The sequence below is a fragment of the Gadus chalcogrammus genome, unplaced genomic scaffold, assembly GCF_026213295.1.
Source record: "Gadus chalcogrammus isolate NIFS_2021 unplaced genomic scaffold, NIFS_Gcha_1.0 GACHA072, whole genome shotgun sequence".
Taxonomy (NCBI): domain Eukaryota; kingdom Metazoa; phylum Chordata; class Actinopteri; order Gadiformes; family Gadidae; genus Gadus; species Gadus chalcogrammus.
In genome coordinates this window covers 300,899-322,819 of record NW_026613507.1, presented here as the reverse complement: position 1 = coordinate 322,819, position 21,921 = coordinate 300,899, and the positions used below count along the sequence as shown (strand labels likewise).

General features: G+C 43.7%; 2 protein-coding genes across 2 annotated transcripts; both read right to left on the bottom strand.

Moving 5' to 3' along the window:
* Positions 1–2,269: 2,269 nt before the first annotated feature.
* LOC130378349 (uncharacterized) lies at positions 2,270–19,677 on the bottom strand. Its single transcript, XM_056585128.1, has 7 exons — positions 19,029–19,677; positions 17,255–17,387; positions 16,475–16,743; positions 16,233–16,299; positions 14,347–14,630; positions 2,949–3,059; positions 2,270–2,856 (listed from the first exon to the last, which is right to left on the bottom strand). The coding sequence occupies exons 1-7, from the start codon at positions 19,353–19,355 to the stop codon at positions 2,635–2,637; spliced, it is 1,413 nt and encodes a 470-aa protein (XP_056441103.1). The 5' UTR covers positions 19,356–19,677; the 3' UTR covers positions 2,270–2,634.
* LOC130378351 (gastrula zinc finger protein XlCGF28.1-like) lies at positions 10,996–14,143 on the bottom strand. The gene is made up of 2 exons (XM_056585131.1): positions 13,192–14,143; positions 10,996–12,683 (listed from the first exon to the last, which is right to left on the bottom strand). Exons 1-2 carry the CDS (start codon positions 13,325–13,327, stop codon positions 11,446–11,448), a joined length of 1,374 nt encoding a protein of 457 aa, XP_056441106.1. The 5' UTR covers positions 13,328–14,143; the 3' UTR covers positions 10,996–11,445.
* Positions 19,678–21,921: the final 2,244 nt, after the last annotated feature.

Below are 21,921 nucleotides of genomic sequence, written 5' to 3'. Positions count from 1 at the left end.
GAGTCTTTAAGAATAGCCGTGTGGCTACAGTATGTGTTTCCAGGTAGTCTGTATGGGAGGCAACATCCCTTGAGAGAAGCAGCTGAATGTGAACACTTGATGAGCTGGCCTGTGTAGAGACAACAAGGTCAAATTAGTACTCAATTTACTTTGTATGTATTCCAGGTGCAAGTTGTAAGAAGACATAAGATAAGCATGTTTAGTGAATTATATTAGCCTAATACTTAAAATTAGATCTATGAAATGATCAGATGAATTTATATAATTTATTTGTTTGCATATTTCGTTTATCTGAAAAGTTCATTGCATCATCTCAATAGAATTACATCAAGCTCTGCAGAAATCTGCTAATAACCCATTGATTTGAATCAGGTGATGGAAAATATGAGTGGGCCCTGGAATGGCAGTCCAACCCACAACTCACTACCTGTGAACTCGTAACAGATCGATGTATAACATTATGCTGCATCCGGGGACACATTTCAGACCGTAAGTTGCGAGCTGTAACGGCGGTCATTATTATTATCAACCTTTATTTACCCAGGCAAGCAAATGAAAAACCAAATTCTTATTGCCAAGTGCAGCCTGAAAAGAGCTAATTCGCTCTTTAAGGGGTAGAGGGAGGGGAGTGCTCAAAGTGAAAACAAGGTGATGGTAGAGGGTTGTCAAAACGCTACAACTACTGCGGTCACGTAGCTGGTAAAAGACAGTTGTATTCATTTGTAGTAGGGTGAGCAGACATTTTTAAAGATTCGGGACATTCTCTTGGTATCTAAGCAGCAGAGATCAGTGTCTGTACCCCCTTTGCTGAACTTTGCCCATTCTCGTGTGATCCCCCTGGTTTGCAGAGGTGCCCACTCAGACAGAACGGTTATCCAAATAACAAAGAAGTGTACAACACTCGCATTACAGTGCGTGTATTCACACACATACCTGATGCCATCTACCTTTACATTAGAGACAGTAACTGGGATATAGCGGTAGTTGACTTACTTGTCCGAGGTTTGTAGCCGAGCCGAGGAGAGTTGGTAGTGATCCGGAGTCCATTTCCAGACGTTCAGCAAGTCCAGCTTTGTATCGGACCAAGTTGAGGAAGTCGGTGAAATGTTTGGCGAGTTTCCAGAGAAAATAGGCTCGGATGAAGGAACTAAACATAGACTTTTGTGATCATTTGTACATCCCAACACTGAGCAACTGCCATGCTTGCAAACTATGATGTCTCTCCAGGAAAGAACTGTGTGTGTGCTGAGCTCACGCGGTCGTAGCTCCTTTTCTCATGGGCGGTCGGGACAAATTCTCTGGGCGGGCAAAGCAGAGAAAGGGGAGGTAACCTTTCTTCTTCTTCTTGGGGTTTTACGGCGGTTGGCATCCACAACTTGGTTCATTACCGCCCTCTTCTGATCCAGTTAATGAATCAAAACAAAAAATATCCAAACACTCACTCATTCACACATTCTTTCTACTCTATATCCTATCATATAACCCTGTTTCTCTCAAAAAGCCAAACAATACTTTTATACAATTCCTCTTCATTAATCTTAAAATATTTTCCAAAGTAAACTCCTGCATACCCAATTCTCTCAATTGATTTTTCATACTTTACCTGTCCGTCCCATAACCACTACAGTTCATTAAAACATGTTCCACTGTCTCCTCTACCTGGCACCCCTCACATAATCCAGTGTGGTGTTTACCTATCAAATTCATTGTTTTATTTAGGGCACTGTGCCCCAACCTTAAGAGGTAACCTTTCCCCGTTCTATTATCCTTTTATTGAACATGTTTAAATGGAAATGTCACCCATTTTCATTAATCTTTGTATCGTTAGAAACCAACTCATATTTTTGAACGGTAAAGAACATATTTCGCTATCTGTGTGCTCATTGTTTTGTATAGACAATATCGCCTAACAGCCTACCGGGACTTTCTGGAATGGGTCCTACAATGCGAGCGATTGGGCCGAGGCTGTCGTGTCGTTTTACCTACTTGCGTCGTGCAGACCATCCGACTAAAATATCCAGCTCCAGACGGCCAGTAGTGCGGGCACCAAGAAGCTGACAACGCTCCGGAGGAACTATAAGTTTCATTGTTTACATATATTTTTGTTTATATTTCTTGTAATAAATGGTTCAAATTCACGTTGTTGTAGTAGTGTTGCTCCAAGTGTATATTCAAGAAATAATATTATTGGACGACCAACGTTTCACAAGCGGAGCTACGCTAGTTTCCTTAGATGAAAACAATAGGCCCTGTCAGAATAACGGTCATACATCATTTTTATTAAGTATTATAAGTCTAAATTGCACTATAAGTTAGCTGCCTATCAGTTACCTCCTTCTAAGTTTATAACTTTGAACTTTGGTGTCGACAAAGCAGGAGATACATTGTATTTTTTATTCACAAATGAAAGAATTGTGTCATGGGTAGAAAATACATTTGTGAATCCTTCTCTGTGCATTCATTATTAATGAGACTGTTCTGACCCCATAAAGATAGTTCACATTTGCATTCCTACTGGAGCCATTAAGTCTGATACTAAGGCCAGGCCAATCGACTGAATACTTTGTTGTGTAGATTGTTGTTCCTTGCAGACATGTCCACCTCCCCCATAGTGTATTGCCGTTAACGTGGCTGTTAATATGCGAGAGAAAAAGGCCATCTATTCTCACCAGTATGTTTGAATTTGAATAGTGACATGAGGCTGAATTCATTGCCAATAATCTTTTCACGGCAGTCCTTTACACATTCATCTTGTGACGACGACGCCGGTGTGGGGGTGAGGGTTGACTCAGGCTGGTAGCTTTCGTCGGTTTCACCAACTTCAAGGCTACTGGCACTGGTATTGAGGCCTGGTGACTATAAAACAAGAGGTTTATTTTCAATGTTAAATTCAACAAATTAAAGTAGTTTTACAATTCAATTAGAGACAATATGCTGTACAAACTTACAAACGGTGCTTGGCCAGAGGGAGGATGCTTGACTGGTGTTGACATCATTGGTGCTGACTGGTGTTCCTCATCTGACGACGAGAACAAAGCTGCAGCAGACGTCGTTTGAGTCTGAAATGCGATACGATCAATAAAGATTTTAATATCAAACTAACACACGTGAAACATCGTGAAACACTGATAACAGCAAACGTATATAGAACGCAGAGTCTATAGGACGTTAAATTGCCAACTTGGCTTATTCACTGCTGAGGAGTCGAGTTATAGAGTTGCCGGCACATTAGAACAACATGCGACAAAAACATACGAAAGAAGGCAGATTTACTTTGTAAACAGCCAACTCAAATACAACTCCTATGAGATGTGTTGCTTTGCTGCAAACGATTGTATCAGTGTGTTTTATCTACTTTATATACAAATTTGATGTGTTTAGGCCATTTATAAGATCTAGTTAAGATCACTAAAAGTAATTTCCAAACATATTAAAGAAAAGAAAAAGACAAAAGCAAAGAGATTTTGCAGCAGTAGCACACTTTTATTTGAACAGAGTGGGAGACGAATCAGGTCAACAAAACATCTGAACATCTAAGCCGTCTAACACAATAACAACGCAACATTAGAACATCATAAGAACATTAAAAAAAAAACTTCTCAACTAACATGCAGGAAGCTAGCCTAGTGTTCTTTATGGAAGGAACTTTAAGCTGTCCAGTGCTGCAGAGAGTCCAGCTATCTCTGTAGCTAAAAAAAAAAACCTGTATGTACATTTTAAATATTGATATTGATTTGAGATTGGAACTTCAGAAAAATGAACTGGCAATTTAGAAAAAAGACTTCCATTATGAAATTCAGGTACTGGGATCATAAAAATTTATAATTATTAGTAGAATTTAGAGCTCTCACATTACATTGGAAACAGAAATGAGAGTCAGACTTTTGAGAAGCAGCTTCTGCCAAGGCAACAAATGTTGATGTCTATTTTGGCATCATTTATATTTTGCTTTAATAAAATATATGCATGTGGAGCCAGAGACGCCTTTTACAGGGTTACAGTACTTATACTTAATTTCAGAGCCTGAACATTAAAGGCTCTGTACTTATGCAAGTACAAGTTTAGAAGTTGAATCGGTATTTCTATTTTTAACAAAGTATTTCTTAAAAGGTCATACTAATACATTATGTAGACTCATTATATGCAAAGTGAGATATTCCAAGCCTTTATTTGTTATAAATTTGAAGATTATTGCTTACAATATATGAAAACACCAAATTCAAAATCTCAGAAAATTAGAATATTGTGAAAAGGTTTGATATTGTAGGCTCAAAGTTTCACATTCTGATCAGCTAATTAATCCAAAACACCTGAAAAGAGTTCCTCAGCCTGCTTCAGTAGGATTCACAATCATGGGGAAGACTTCTGACCTGACAGTTGTGCAGAAAACCATCATTGACACCCTCCACAAGGAGGGAAAGCCGCAGAAGGTAATTGCAAAAGAAGTTGGATGTTCGCCAAGTGCTGTATCAAAGCACATCAATAGAAAGTTAAGTGGAAGGGCAAAGTGTGTAAGAAAAAGGTGCACAAGGAGCAGGGATGACCGCAGCCTGGAGAGGATTGTGCGCAAAAGGCCTTTCAGAAGTGTTGGAGAGCTTCAAAGGACTGGACTGAGGCTGGGGTGAGTGCATCAAGAGCCACCACACACAGACGAATCTGTGAAATGGGCTTTAAATGTCGTATTCCACTTGTCAAGCCCCTCCTGAACAAAAAACAACGTTAGAAGCGTCTTACCTGGGCTAAAGAAAAAAATAACTGATCTGTTGCTCAATGGTCCAAAGTCCTCTTTTCGGAAACCAAGGTCCCAGAGTCTGGAGAAAGATTGGAGAGGCACAGAAGGCAAATGCTTGAAGTCCAGTGTGAAGTTACCACAGTCTGTTGGTTTGGGGAGCCATATCATCTGCTGGTGTTGGTCAACTGTGCTTTATTAAGACCGGAGTCAACGCAGCCGTCTTCCAGGACATTTTAGAGAACCTCATGCTTTCTTCAGCGGACCATCTTTATGGGGATGCTGACTTCATTTTCCAGCAGGACTTGGCACCTGCCCACACTGCCAAAACTACAAAAACCTGGTTCAATGACAGTGGGATTACTGTCCTTGATTGGCCAGCAAACTCGCCTGACCTGAACCCCAGCATAGAGAATCTATGGGGCATTGCCAAGAGAAAGATGAAAGACACGAGACCGAACAATGCCAAAGAGCTGAAGGCCGCTATTGAAGCACCCTGGTCTTCCATAACACCTCAGCAGTGCCACAGGCTGATAGCATCCATGCCACGCCGCATTAGTAATTCATGCAAAAGGGGCCCAAACCAAGTACTGAGTACATATGCATGATTATACTTTTCATAGGGCCAACATTTCCTTATTTAAAATCCTTTTTTTATTGATTTCATGTAATATTCTAATTTTCTGAGATTTTGAATTTTGGGTTTTCATAAGGTGGAAGCCATAATCTTAAAAATTATAACAAATAAAGGCTTGGAATATCTCAATTGACATGTAATGAGTCTACATAATGTATTAGTATGACCTTTTAAGTTAAATTACTGAAATAAATGAACTTTTGCACGATATTCTAATTTTCTGAGTATGACCTGTTCACTTTACACTGACTATTCCTCCAAGCTAGTTCATACAACCGATGGAAAGTTAATGCACATAACAATTGGTCACCAGACATAACAGAAAACATAATTTGTTAATTAACTCGGTTTTTGCGGTGGTATCTGGGCATATAATGCCGCTTTTCCACTGCATGGTACAAGCTCGACACGACTCGGCTCAGCTCGCATTTTTTGCGTTTCCACCGCGAAAACATGGTATCTGGTACCTGAAGTGGCTGCTTTTTTTAGTACCGCCTCGCTCTAGGTTCCAAGCGAGCTGAGCCGATGCTAAAAGGTGACGTCGGCAGACGGCCGGCCACTGATTGGCCAGAGATTGTGACAAAGTCACGAGAGCGACATGGCAACCATGCTGGTAACAGCCATAGCAGCGCCGCAGCCAACATATTCCACTTCTTCAACATGCCAGCTAATAATAGTAATGTTATCGATGTCCTCCATTGTTGTTATGTTGGTTCTGTCCATGGCCGTGTTCCAATACCCGTACTGTCCGTACTGCGTACTCAAAATTTGAGTATGCAGTACGTTCCAATTCAGATCCGGCGAAAAGAAGTATACTTCAAGGACCCGGATGCCGTACTCAAAATGGGCTAATCGTGAAGTGTGGATCGAAGGACACTCCGTACTCAACGGCAGCCAACTTAGCTACGTAGCGGAAGAGGCGGAGCCAGGCTGAGCCAAAGTCGGCGCATTTTCCACATAGTAAGTAAGTAAGTAAGTAAGTAAGTAAGTAAGTTTTATTTATAGAGCACATATACACACAGCATACACTGACCAAAGTGCTGTACAATAAGATAAAAATAATAATGATAATTAAAAATAACAATAATAATAATTATAATTATAATAATAAATAAAGATAAAAAAGTGAATAAAATACAACAACACAACAATATATAGAGGTCATAGTAATACAAAGGGGGAACATTCATTTCCAGGGCATACCACACAGACATGAACAGGAGGTAGGCTAAAAGGTCAAGGGGCAAGGAAGGCCATGGAGTAGAGGTGGGTTTTTAGCCTAGATTTGAAGGCAGAAATGGAGGGGGCGGATCTAATGTCCAGGGGGAGCTGGTTCCACAGACGTGGAGCAGCAATGGCAAAGGCTCTATCACCTCTCTGCTTGAGCCGTGAGTGTGGCACAAACAGAAGCCCTTTGTTAGAGGATCTGAGGGACCTTTGGGCAGAGTGGGGCTGAACAAGCTCAGTGATATAGGCCGGGGCCAGCCCATTGAGTGCCTTATAAACAAATAAAACAATTTTAAATTGGATCCTAAAAATAACTGGGAGCCAGTGCAAGGAGGCCAGAATGGGTGTGATGTGCTCGTGCCTCCTGGTGCCAGTTAAAAGACGCGCAGCTGCATTTTGGACCAGCTGCAGACGTCTGAGTGAGGATTGGGGGAGGCCAAGGTAGAGGGAATTGCAATAATCCAGCCGTGAAGTAATAAAGGCATGGATAACTATCTCAAGGTCGTTGTGGGATAGGAAGGATTTGAGGCGGGAGATCACTCTGAGCTGGTAAAAACTATTTTTGACTACAGTGCTGATCTGTTTGTCAAGACAAAGTTCAGAGTCGAGGATGACACCAAGGTTTCTGGCATGGGGTTTGACAAGAGGCGTGAGGTGACCTAAGTTTGACAGTGCAGTGTGTCTTGCCTTGGAGGGACCAAAAATGATGACTTCAGTCTTGTCACCATTTAGCTGGAGGAAGTTGTTAGCCATCCAGTTTCTGATGTCTTCAAGACAGACCAGGAGAGATTGGATGGAGTCCCTAGATTTTAAGGGCAAGTACAGCTGCGAATCATCGGCATAGAGGTGAAAAGAGATCTTATGCTTTCTAATAATGTCACCCAGTGGGAGCATATACAGGCTGAAAAGCATGGGACCCAGTATGGACCCCTGGGGGACCCCATATGAGACAGGGGCGGATGACGATGAGAACTGACCAATAGAGACAGAGAAAGTCCTATGTTTAAGGTAAGAGCTGAACCAGAGTAGTGCAGTCTCCCTAATGCCCACCTGCTGGTCCAGGCGAGTGAGGAGGATGTTGTGATCGACAGTATCAAAAGCAGCACTGAGGTCAAGTAGTATTAAGATGGCATTATCACCAGAGTCGAGAGTGAGGAGGAGATCATTGGTTACTTTGAGCAGGGCTGTTTCGGTGCTGTGAAGGGATCTAAAACCTGATTGAAGAGGTTCAAGTATGTTGTGGGTGGTCAGAAAGGGAGTCAACTGAGAGAGAACAGCTTTTTCTAGGACTTTGGAGATAAACGGAAGCTTAGAGATGGGACGGTAATTTTTCAGGCATTTAGCATCAAGGTTGTGTTTCTTTAACAGGGGTTGGACAACCGCATGTTTAAAACATGAGGGGACAGTGCCAAATGTAAGGCATGAGTTTAGAATTATTTGAATTGAAGGGCCAACTGCATCAAAAACATCCTTAATGATAGAGGAGGGAATGGCATCATGGGGGAATGCAGTGGGTTTCATGTACAATACTAATTCCTGCAGTTCAGAGAGAGAAATGGGCTGAAATTGGTTAAAAATAACTGGTGTACCAAAGTAATCAGGTGGAGTGCATAGCCTGCATTAATAGTCATTTTTTAGTTTTTATAGTTTCTATAGCTTTTTATAGCTGCTAGGCGTAAAGAGTTCACCGTTCAAAGCGGGATGTTTATTGCGGGGGAGGAGCCGCGGCGGCAGTCGTGATCGTAATTTCCGGTAAGTGCACCACGGAGTGCTCGATTTGGAACAGCACTCACATCTGAAAAATGACCGTACTCAAGTGAGTACGGATAGTGCAGATAGTGTACTTCCTTTAAGTATACTCATGGAAGTACGGGTATTGGAACACTGCACATGTGTGGGTTGCGTAGGTGTTGTTTGCGTCGCGTACAAAAATACGTCACGGCCCTTTCGCACAGCCGACCCCGCCCACGTCCAGGAGGTACTATTTGCGGTGGAAAATGACCCGTGCTGCTACCGTGTCGAGTCGAGTCGAGCTACATGTGCGGTGGAAAAGCGGCATAAGACTCTTCTCTCTTCCTTTTTAACTATTCCTGAATGTGTCGGGGCTGGATTGTTGTGGGTCTCTCTTACGCTTCCTTCAGTACCAGCTCCTGATTCCTGGCTGTTCCAGGTCCGTGTTGTCTCTGTAGTTTCATCCTTCCCCAGGATCTGTCCTTGAGCCAACTTGAGCCTAATTCTCCACAATAATATCAATGGCTGGTGGAACGACCTTAAAATGGCCATAAAGTAGTTCTGTATATGCAGTGTAAGCTTGTCCAGGCCCTGCAAGTCAGGATGTAGGCTAATAGTCTGAATGGTTTTTTTAACCTAGTGGGCATCCCAGAAATGCACCACAATACAGGAAATCAAAATTGTCTACCCCCGTTCATTACTGCACCCATCCCACAAATCTGATCACCAGCCGCCACTGAAAACAAGGAGTGAAGGGGGACCACTGCTAGGAATCTTCTGACTCTGTCCCATTAGAATAATGCTGCACTCTAGGAGGACCGGCATGAACTGACTCAAGCATCACTGAGATCTAGACATTTAACCAGGGACCTTTTTAAGTGGATCCTCTTCAACCACGATTGCAGATTGTGATACAAGATATGAACTAGAAAATAATGGCAGTAGAAAGACCGCAATTAGAAAGTCAAAACAAGAGGTAGTTGGCATCCACCTATGCACTAGACCCCTTCCCTACAGCTCTGCTGAAGGCCAAAAACTCTGCTGTCTCTCCACTCATCACCAATATCATTAACCACTCCCTCCTGGCCGGCCATATCCCATCTGCATTAAAAACTGCTGTCATCAGACCAACATTAAAAAACCTACCCTTGATCCAGAAGTCCTCTCCAACTACAGGCCCATCTCAAATCTCCCATTTCTGTCAAACGTTCTGGAAAAAACAGTTGCAGCACAACTCCAGGATCACCTCATACATCACTTGTTTGAAAAATTCCAGTCTGGTTTCCGCTATGGCCACAGTACAGAAACAGCCTTGGTCAGGGTCACAAATGACCTCCTGATGGCAGCAGACACCGGCTCCCCATCTCTCCTCATCCTCCTGGACTTAACAGCTGCTTTTGATACGGTTGACCACAATATTCTCCTTCACCGCCTGCAATACACCATTGGACTATCAGGAAATGTAAAGAACTGGTTCACCTCGTACCTCACTGACAGAACTGAGCACGTTGCCCTGGGCAAAGCAAAATCACACACCAACAACGTCACCTGCGGTGTCCCCCAGGGCTCGGTGTTGGGCCCCACACTGTTCTCACTATACATGCTCCCCCTGGGTAGTGTCATTAGCAGGCATGGCTTATCTTACCACTGCTATACTGATGATACACAGCTCTACATCAGGACAACCCCCACTTCTTCTGCCCCTCTGCCAACATCCACACTGACCACCCGCCTGGAGGAGATAGAGGCGTGGATGAAGCTCAACTTCCTACAACTTAACAGCCATACGGAAGCCATCCTTGTTGGCACGCCACATCAGCTCCGCTCCCCCACCATCACCAATATCACCTTCTCTGGCCAAAACATCCCCCTTTCCACATCAGTCACCAACCTCGGTGTTAAAATGGACCCACAACTTAAATTTGACACCCACATCAAACACCTCTGTAAGACAGCTTTATACCACCTCAGGAACATCGCCAAACTCCGCCAATCACTCACCCTGGCTGATGCAGAGAAGCTCGTCCATGCCTTTGTCTCCTCCAGGTTGGACTACTGCAATGCACTCCTCATTGGGATCCCTGGCAAGAGCATCCAGAGGCTCCAATACATTCAAAACAGTGCTGCCAGGGTCCTGATGAGGGTGCGCAAGCATGACCACATCACCCCCATCCTGAAATCACTGCACTGGCTCCCTGTCCCACTCAGAATTGAGTACAAGGTCTCCCTCCTCACCCACCAGTGCCTTCACGGACTTGCCCCCCTCTACCTTCAGGAACTCCTCACCCCCCCGACAAACTCACGTACACTCCGTTCAGGATCCACTCACACCCTCCAAACCCGACATACGAAGCTGTGCACCATGGGTGATCGGGCCTTTTCTGCTGCTGCCCCTAGACTATGGAACGCCCTCCCTGACCACCTGAGGGCTCCACCGACTACAGCTCTTTTTAAACGGAACCTCAAAACCCATCTCTTTAAAAGAGCATTTAGCTAAACTTTCTTTGAGGTTCCCCCTTTTAATAGTTTTTTTTTTTTTTTTTCTCTGAAGCACTTTGAGATTCTTGAACATAAAGTGCATTATAAATAAAAAATATTATTATTATTAAGGACATGACAAAAGGCTTTTTCTAATAACAAAGGTAGAGGTAATGACATAGTTGTGGAAATATCAAAACGTAACTTCAATATACAATTGTATACAAATTATATAATTAATCAATTTAAAGTAATTTATGTACATTCTCCTTGGACCTAGAGATACCTTCCGTCCCCTCTAATTGAAAGGTATTAAGATAGTTTGCATTTGCAATTGAACTTACTGAACGAATGCTTGGTAAATTTGCTTCCTGTTTCTTCGCATGATTAAGCTCTAAAAATAAATCAAATGTTTTGCAGTCAGAAGTGTCCTAGAACAAAGTCATTCTTCATTACACAGACATCATTTCTCAAAAATAAAAACATGGCGAATCAAAGTTGGAAAGCGTTTAATCATGATGGAAAAAAAAAGCAGCACCTGGATACAAGTGTCGAAGCATCCCTTTAAAGGGGTAGTTCGGAATTTTGGACAAAGGGCCCGATTCCCATAATGTTAGAAATAAAACAAACCTTACGTTAGAAATTAAACTTTGCCGGTGTGAGTCTTCATGTGGACATTCAGGGTGCCATGCCGAGCGAAGCGCTTTGTGCATTGGTCGCAACTGTAGGGCTTCTCCCCGGTGTGAGTCCTCATGTGGCTCTTCAGGTGTTCACTTCGACTGAAGCACTTCGTGCATTGGTCACACCTGTAGGGCTTCTCCCCGGTGTGAGTCCTCATGTGGCTCTTCAGGTGTTCACTTCGACTGAAGCACTTCGTGCATTGGTCGCACCCGTAGGGCTTCTCGCCGGTGTGAGTCCTCATGTGGATCTTCAGTTTGTTTTGCTCAATGAAGCTCTTCGTGCATTGGTCACACCTGTAGGGCTTCTCCCCGGTGTGATTCCTCATGTGGATCTTCAGTTTGCTTTGCTCAATGAAGCTCTTCGTGCATTGGTCGCACCCGTAGGGCTTCTCGCCGGTGTGAGTCCTCATGTGGATCTCCAGTTTTTTTTGCTCAATGAAGCTCTTCGTGCATTGGTCACACCCGTAGGGCTTCTCCCCCGTGTGAGTCCTCATGTGGATCCTCAGGGACGAGCTCTGACTGAAGCTCTTCGTGCATTGGTCACACCTGTAGGGCTTCTCGCCGGTGTGAGTCCTCATGTGGATCTTCAGTTTGTTTTTCTGAATGAAGCTCTTCGTGCATTGGTCACACCTGTAGGGCTTCTCCCCGGTGTGAGTCCTCATGTGGATCTTCAGGTGTTCACTTTGACTGAAGCTCTTCGTGCATTGGTCACAGCTGTAGGTCTTCTCCCCGGTGTGAGTCTTCATGTGGCTCTTCAGGTGATCACTTCGACTGAAGCGCTTCGTGCATTGGTCACACCTGTAGGGCTTCTCCCCGGAGTGAGTCATTTTGTGGATCCTCAGGGATTTCTTCCCTCTGTAGCGCTTGATGCATTGGTCGCACCCGTAGGGCTTCTCGCCGGTGTGAGTCCTCATGTGGTTCTTCAGGCGTTCACTTCGACTGAAGCTCTTCGTGCATTGGTCACAGCTGTAGGGCTTCTCGTCTAGTCGGGTCCTCATGTGGACGATCATGTTGGCATTGTTGGGAGAAACCTTCCACCAACCATCCACCGCCAGTGGGCCCTCCCCTTTTCCGTAGACGCTCAGGATCCGCAGCTCCCCGTTGTGATTGGCCATGTGGGAGGAGCCAGGGGCGTCCACACCCAGACTCTCTGAGGTGTCGCCGCGCTGCGTGCTACAGTCTCTGATGTCATTGCCGTCGTCTTCAGAGAGGAAAACAAAGACAGAGAAAGTAATGGTATTAATTAATTATTTGCACAAAGGGATACAGCATGTACTTTTACACACTGGTGTATTGGAAGAAGTATATTTTGACACTTTCTTTCTAACGTCTTTTTGTATTACGCATTTCTCTTGTTCCCCTTGGGGGGGGGTCAAGGGTCAAAGGCTCCAGCTGAAAAGGCACAGCTACGTCTCCGCCCTTTAAGGATGTGGGGAGGTCATAAAGACACAACCCAGGTCATCTGTTGTTTCCTATCACCTGCTTTACCAATACTGTAGTTATACTGGGAATCAGAGCGGATTCAGCATTCCTGACATCTGCCATGAAGAAGATGTAAATCATTCTACTATAAACTATACAGTAGTCCTTTTGTTTTTGCAGGGTGCCGGTCATGATGCTTTTCAAAAGAGGACCAGCACAGTTAGAATCGAGTACATTCTCAGTTGGTAGGTCAGTTTGCTTGCATGGATGCAATGTGTATTACTAACCTACAGCGGGCATGCCTCCACCAATATCCTCTTCAACCTTGATTGAAATGGTGTCTGGGGTCTCCTGCTTTCCACATAAAGAAGGAAACACATTTTCATTTCCTTTCATTTGCACAGAATAGTTGTTAATCCCCATTTACGATAGACTGGGTTCCCCCAACTAGTTCTGACGGCGATTTGAATTCGCCCTGTAGAAGGGTCTGGAGAAGAGCAATTCATATCTTTCTGCTTCCGATACGTTTTTGGAGAAGCTGTCACACCCAAATTGTACCGGGGGCGAAACTTGTACCGCCTACGTAATCTGCGTTCGAAATTTCCAAACCTGCCTGGCAACGGACGATCGCGTCGAACGTTGCCTGGCAACGGACGATCCCGTCGAACGTTGCCTGGCAACGGACGATCGCGTAGAACGATGACATAGGAAGGTTCATGAATATTCAAACATTTGCGCTCATTCATTGAGCGTCACAAGACGAAATAACATTAAGCAGATAACACTTATTTTTCAAATGACATTTATTAGCGTTGCTAACTTTATATTTGCATTGGATGTAATTGTTAAATGGCATTTAGCTAGTAAACTGAGTGTATTAACACAAGCTAGCTAGACTATGATACACTTTAAAACACTCAATTTACTAGCTATATTCAATACATTACAAATATAAAGTAAAAAAAAGTGTTGTCTGTATTATTTACTGCATTATTTACTGTTATTTCTTCTTTGGCAACATCAGCGCGAAAGTTTTTTGAAACCTGCCTAGCAACGGACAATCGTGTCGAACGATGACGTAATGTTTCGAACGCGAATTACGTAGGTGGTAAAATTTTCGCCCCCCGTACAATTTTGGTGCGATAGCGCCAATCACCAAGTTGGCTTCTCCCCCTGGCACCCTATTGGCTGGTTAAACACAATGACGACAGGGAAGCGACGGCAAGCAACAAGTTGCGTACAGAGTCAGTTGAACACGTTGATCAAGCCTCTTGTGCTGAAGACAATGACAGCAGCTTCCCCAGACCAACGAGTCTGGCAATAGCCAGGCTACACTTACGACTCATTAAATCATAGAGGAGTGTGCTTTCTATGGATGTGTGCTGGAGTTGTAACAGATGAAGCCTCTCATTTGGATGCTGAATAAGAAGATGATTTCCAACCTGCACACTCAGCTCCTCGTGGCAGACCAGCCGCTCGCCGCGCTCCAGGCTCTTGGCCGCGCTGTGGTCCGCAGACAGCGAGTTCAGGGCCTCCACTTCGGATGCGGTGAAGAGGGTGTCATGGCCGCCCACCGCCAGTGGGCCCTCCCCTTTACCGTAGACGCTCAGGATCCTCAGCTCCCTGCTGTGACTGGACATGTGGGAGGAGCCAGGGCCGTCCACACCCAGACTCTCCGAGGTGGCGCCGCGCTGCGTGCTACGGTCTCCAAAGGCATCACAGTCTTCTGCAGAGGGAGAAAAAAAAGACCAAGTAATTGTTTTGATACACTGTTTGCATAAAAGGAGGAAGTGTGTATTTGTACACATGAAATAAACTTTTTAAATGCATGTTTATTAGGGCTGTAACGATATGCATATCGAAACCGGAATCACGACACTCAAAACTACAAACCTGTCTCGCGGTGTGAGAAGGCAGAAGCACGATACGTCCTTTCTAACTCTCCGGTCAAATTGTCAGATGGAAATTTGCTAATAATCTGTCTAAATAATAGTCTGCTGACACCGCTCCTCTTATCGATGCCGTAAATCTGCGACGAGATGCCCTCTCTGTGATGACAGCTCTCCGTGGCTACGGAGGATTGCATTTCTCCACAGCCTGCGAAGTCCTCATATGCGATATGAACGACATTTATCCAGAGTGGGACAAATGTGAAAAAATAGCCTGTGTGATCCTGTCTCTAGTGTTTTGTGTGCTTTGAACGGCAGTTGGTCTGCTCATAGGTCGGAATGAAGCGGCCACCGATTATTGACAGGATGGGTACTTTATTCTACTGGACTCGTTTGTTTCTTCACTAGACACACACACACACGCTACCGGTCGCTCTCCTCGCTCGTCCACTCACTCGCTGACGTCACACACACACATGCATACGCTACTCGTAACCATGCCTCGTTATCGCGAACCAGACGTTCATGTTTTTTCCCCATCTATTTGAAAGTTAGGCTATTAAACATGTTGCATTCTATCCGGCCTGATTATGTCATTAATTAAGCTACATAGCCTAATAAGAATCTATAATAGGATATTTGACTAAACCACAAAACTAGTTCAGGGTTTTTGCCTACCTGCAAGCATCCTCCAACTGCAATCTTTGGTCATTTATTTATTAATATAGCGATACATTAATAGTATTCTTTCTGTTCCAATCTGATCAGTGTTCCAAAATATTTTTTATTAAATGTTGCATTAAGTTTATTGTTGCATAAGTGTTGTTTAAATAAAAAGCTTTTTAGATTAAAAAAATCGTGGGATGCATCGAACCGTGGGTCAAAAATCTTGATACAAACCGAATCGTGAGTTGGTTTATTGTTACAGCCCTAATGTTTATGTAACATTGAGACCGAGGTTTTAAAATGTGTACTGCAGACAAAGATTCAGAGTTTTGGAGAGGGATGTCTCCTCCAGCATCCTCCCCCCTAGACTCAAAGCTCAAGCGGATGCCAGGTGGAGGACACTGAACGAACACCAGCGCAAAATGATCTGAGCACAACACGACATGTGAGACAAGCGCAATTATTCTATTTTGACAATAACAAGCGACAACGTGTCCTTCCCTGTAAGCTGATCAGCTAACATTTATACATTTTGAGTTCATCGATCTTTGAGAATAATAAACCAGCTCATGTGATATTTATCTTGAAACCCTTCTTGGCTCTTGACTGATTCCATCTTTGAAATACAACTCCCAAGTTTGACTCGTGTTTAACAGGGCGCTGGTCATGATTCTTTTCCAAAGAGGACCAGGCTTTTCAGCGCAGTTAGAATCGAGTACATTCTCAGTTGATCCAGGTTGTTTGCTTGCATGGATGCAATGTGTGTTACTTACCTACAGCGGGCATGCCTCCACCAATATCCTCTTCAACCTTGATTAAAATGGTGTCTGGGGTCTGCTGCTTTCCACAGAGAAGGAAACACACACAAGACATTATTTCATTTGCACAGAATAGTTTTTAATCCCCACTTACGACTCATTAAATGATAAAGGAGTGTGTTTTATAAGGGTGTGTGCTGGAGTTGTAACAGAGGACGCCTCTCATTTGGATGCTGAATGAGAAGATGATTTCCAACCTGCACACTCAGCTCCTCGTGGCAGACCAGCTCGCCGCGCTCCAGGCTCTTGGCCGCGCTGTGGTCCGCAGACAGCGAGTTCAGGGCCTCCACTTCTGACGAGGTGAAGAGGGTGTCATGGCCGTCCAGCGCCAGTGGGCCCTCCCCTTTACCGTAGACGCTCAGGATCTTCAGCTCCCCGCTGTGACTGGACATGTGGGAGGAGCCAGGGCCGTCCACACCCAGACTCTCCGAGGTGGCGCCGCGCTGCGTGCTACGGTCTCCAAAGGCTTCGCAGACACAGAGGGTTTAAAATGTGTAATGCAGACAAAGATTCAGAGTTTTGGAGAGGGATGTCTCCTCCAGCACCCTCCCCCCTAGACTCAAAGCTCAAGCGGAGGCCAGGTGGAGGACACTGAACGAACACCAGCGCAAAATGATCTGAGCACAACATGACATGCGAGATAAGCCCAATTATTCTATTTTGATAATACTAAGTGACACTGTGTCCTTCCCTGTAAGCTCATTAGCTAACATATACATTTTTTATTCATTGATGCTTGAGCGAATAATAAACCAGCTCATGTGGCATCTGTCTTGAAACCCTTCTGGGGCTCTTGACTGATTCCATCTTTGAAATGCAACTCCCAAGTTTGTCTCGTGTTTTGGCAGGGCACTGGTCATGATGCTTTTCCAAAGAGGACCAGGCTTTTTAGGTAGAATCTAGCATCAACCTCGAATCTATGCTGTCTAGAATCTACTACATCAAAAGTAAATGTACTTATGCTGGAAAGTACAAACCTGCACTTGTAAAGTGGGGCGGCAAAGTCTTTAAGGATAGTTGTGTGCCTACAGTACGTGTTTCCAGGTGGTCTGTATGGCAGGCAACATCCCTTGTGAGAAGCAGCTGAATGTAAACACTTGATGTGCTGATCTGTGTAGAGACAAAAAGGTCACATTAGTACTCAATGTATTACTTTGTATAAGACAGAAAGGACTCTGGGGATAGACGCCCAACAGATTAGGAGGACGATGATGAATAAAAGCGAACTTCAGCGAGTGCTAGACAGAGTGCTAGCATGAGCGCCCCAAGGCCATTAAATACGCCAAGAGGGAAATGTGATGATGATGATGATGTATGTATTCCAGGTGCAAGTTGGAAGAAGACATAAGATAAGCATGTTTAGTGAATTCCATTAGCCTAACTTAAAATGAGATCTAAGAAATTATAAAATTATGTCACATCATTTATTTGTTTGGGTATTTCATATATCTTAAAAGTTCATCACATCATCTCAATACAATTACATCAAGCTCTGCAGAAATCTGCTAATAACCCATTGATTTGAATCAGGTGTGATTGGGAACATATGAGTGGGCCCTGGTCCTGGAATGGCAGTCCAACCCACAACTCACTGCCTGTGAACTCGTATCAGATCGATGTATAACATTATGCTGCATCCGGGGACACTTTTTAGACCGTAAGTTACGAGCCGTAACGGGGGTCATCGATCTGGTAGAGGGTTGTGAAACCACGGTTTACGGGTTACCTGGATGGCACCATATGTATTTAGGAGGAGTTAACGGGCCATAATTATCTCCTCATCAGTAAAACGCAAGAACTACTGTGGTCACGTAAGCAAGGCAATTCTATTTGTATAGCGCATTTCTTACATCAAGCAGTTCAATGTGCTTTACAGAATACAAAAAACAACAGTATCATAGTGACGAAGTACATGCAAACAATATAATGAAAGTACTTCTATGAAATGACACATAATAAAAGGGAGAAAAAGATAAAAAGGAATAAAAAGACCTTCAGATATAAGTAGTATGAATAAGTATAGATCGATTAGAATAAAAATAAAAGGAAAACATTAGAAAAGTTAATAGTATGCATCACTGAAGAGCTTAGCCTTTAGTTTGGATTTAAAAATACAAGTTGTGCCGTAATTTCTTGATTTTTTTTTAATTTCTTCTGGCAGTTTGGTCCAAAGTTTAGCTGCATAAACACTAAAGGCTGACTCACCACATTTTGTTTTGGCCGTAGTTTGAACCAAAAGATGTTTGTTTTGAGACCCCAGTGATCTGGCTTGGTTGTGCTGTGTGAACATGTCATGCATGTAGTATGGTCCAATGCCATTTAGTGCTTTAAAAACAATTCTATAAATAGGCCTAACTGGAAGCCAGTGTAAGGACCTTAGGATAGGGGTAATGTGCTCACTTCTTTTAGTCCTAGTTAGCAGCATTTTGTATAGTTTGTAGTTGCTATATAGTTTTTTGGGGAGTCCCAGTTAAAAGGGCATTACCGTAGTAGTCTATCCTGCTTGAAATGAAAGCGTGAATACATTTTTCTAAGTCACTCTCCGACATAAGGTTCCTCAATATTGCAACGAAGAAAGAAGTGTACAACACTCGCATTACAGTGTGTGTATTTAAACACATAGCCTACCTGATGCAATCTACCTTTACAATAGACACAGTAACTGGGCTGGTAGCTGTAGAGCTAATGCTAGGGTAACTAGGTAACCATATACAGTAAAGCAACACAATGATATAGCGGTAGTTGACTTACTTGTCCGAGGTTTGTAGCTGAGCCGAGGAGAGTTGGTACTGATCCGGACTCCATTTCCAGACGTTCAGCAAGTCCAGCTTTGTATCGGACCAAGTTGAGGAAGCAGTCGTCGGTGAAATGTTTGGCGCAGACTTTCTCATTTCCAGAGAAAATGAAATCAACCCACTGCTTCTTCAGAGGCTCGGATGAAGGAAGTAAAAATAAACTGTTGTGTTCATTTGTACTACATCCAAACACTGAGCAACTGCCATGCTTCGCTCGTTTGCAAGACATGATGTCTCTCCAGGAAAGAACTATGTGGGCTGAGCTCACACGGTCGTAGCTCATTTTCTCATGGGCGGTCGGGACCAATTCTCTGGGCGGGCAAAGCAGAGAAAGGGGAGGTAACCTTTCCCCGTATTTTTTCTTGAACTTGTTGATGCAATGCGATCCTCAGGATCCTAAGCAAGAAATACAGGCTTGATGCAAATAATACCTTGTTTTCTTTCCATTATTTTTTGTAACCCTTCTGCATTGGTTCTTATTGGTGGTTTGTTGAACTTACAGGTTCTTTGTAGGCCAATGTTATGCAAGCCGACAGCTCCCCCTAGTGGGCTTGTGTGTGTATGGACTCCGGCAGTCAACACGTGCCAGTCTTGTTATGTGACAACGCGTTCAAAACATGCGACTAAGGCCCCGTTTACACGAGGACGCTTGCGGGTGAAAACGACAAAATATTTTATCGGATGTGCCTTTCGTTTAGACGGTGACGGCGTTTTCGGGGCATGAAAACGCATAAATCTGAAACCACCCTCCAGGGTGGAAAAGTTGAATACGCTCCGCCGTAGCGTATCCGTCTAAACGGCCAAGACGCAAAACACTGTTCAGACCTGCTCACGCGTCGTACGCGTTTACGTCACATGTTTGTCACATACACGTGCCAGTACAGAAAAATAAACAGACATGTCCGATTATATCCATGCGTCGGACCTTCAAGCTGCTCTGGCAGCTCTAATAAGCGTACAGGAGGCTTTCAGCGTAATGTACAGGATGTGTACGGATAGTATCAGTGAACAGAGAAGGATCTGTAATTACCTCTGTCAACATTTGGATGCACCAAATCGTCGGAGGCGAGACAGACGGCTTTGGACGAGACCTGGGAGATCTAGTCGATGGTGGGATAACTTTGTGGAAGGAGTAGCTGATGAAAATGCGTGGGGTGAAAACTTCCGCATGTCCAAAGATGCTCTTATCGCTTTAAGTGAAGAACTTCGACCTTACATAGAGGGTGAAACCACCAACATGAGGGCACCTGTCGGAGTCTTGAAGAAGGTAGCTTGCACATTATATTATTTGAGCGACGAGGGGCGCCTAAGGAAAACTGCCAACGCTTTCGGTTTATCCCGATCAACTGTGTCAATTCTCATCCGACAAACTTGCAAGGCCATAACTGACTACCTTGGTCCAAAGTACCTCCGGTTGCCATATACTGGGTCCGAAGTAGAGAAGCTCGTTTCCGGATTCCAGAAGGACCATGGAATGCCCCAATGTTTGGGGGCAGTAGATGGGACTCATATCGAAATTAAACAGCCAGCCGTCAATGCCATGGACTACATTAACAGGAAGAGCAGGTATTCCCTGAATGTCCAAGCGGTCTGCGACCACAAATATAGGTAGGCTAAAGGTTTTCTGCTTTTTCTATAGCCCATATAGGTTTCACTATATTGTTATTGTATACAAGTAAAGCACTCTGTATTTGTACACATTTAAAATATGCTATTGGTTTGCCTCACAGATTCATGGATGTGGCCATACAATGGCCTGGAAGTGTCCATGATGCACGTGTCTTTGCCAATTCCAAGGTGAACACCTACTTGAAGACTGGGAAGATACCTTCACTGGAAAAGCAGATAGTGGATGAAGAGGAGCCCATACCTGTCTTTCTCTTAGGAGACCCTGCCTACCCCCTTCTCCCCTACCTCATGAAAGAATATTCTGGTGGCGGCTCTACCCCATCAGAGCAGTACTTTGGACTTTGTTTGTGTAGGGCCCGTATGGTCATTGAATGTTCATTTGGTCGGCTCAAGGGCAGGTTTTCAGCCCTGAGACGGCCCATGGACATAAATCTCGCCGACCTGCCAAGTGTCATCTACGCTTGCTTCGTCCTCCACAATTACTGTGAGGCCTGGAACGACACTGTAGATCCCCGTGTTGAGCAGGAGGCCATACAGTATGACAGGGATCTGCAGCCTCCCACCCAGACAAACACCTATCTGACTGACTGTAATGAGTTGAGAGGAAAGAGAGTGAGGAGAATCCTCACCAAATATCTTGACCCCTAATGGCATTTGAACGAGACTGTGCACAGTGTACGTTGCACTTACCTTGTATAGATCAGTATACCTACTTTATATTAAAATACAGCATAGCATTATTTACATTAGGACTTTCAGTTAAACGAACAAGCACTATGTTCCCTTATATGTTAATTTGGAGTTGATCCTCATGATCAAAATGTTTAAGCTCAGGTGTGTTGCAACATCAACTTGTTCAGACTGCAAACTTGTCATTTACTTTGATTTTTATTGCAATAGTCAAATCAAAAACCAAACAAGGCAATGAATAATAAAGTGCCATTTTAACCAAACAGTCTCAAATATTTTTTTACTTCAGGGCAAACATACTTACAGAACAGATAAATATACAAATTAAATTAAACTGTAATATATGGTTAACAAAGGTTATGCATCTAAATGATAATGTAAACATTAAATGCTTTTGTAAACTTATTTAACATGTATCATACTTATACCATATCACTGTGTAGCCCACAAGTGGGCCTCTGCCTGGTGGTGAGAAAGAATGAACTTAAAGTGCTTAAAACAGTAAAACTAGGCAGGTACTGAACAAAAAC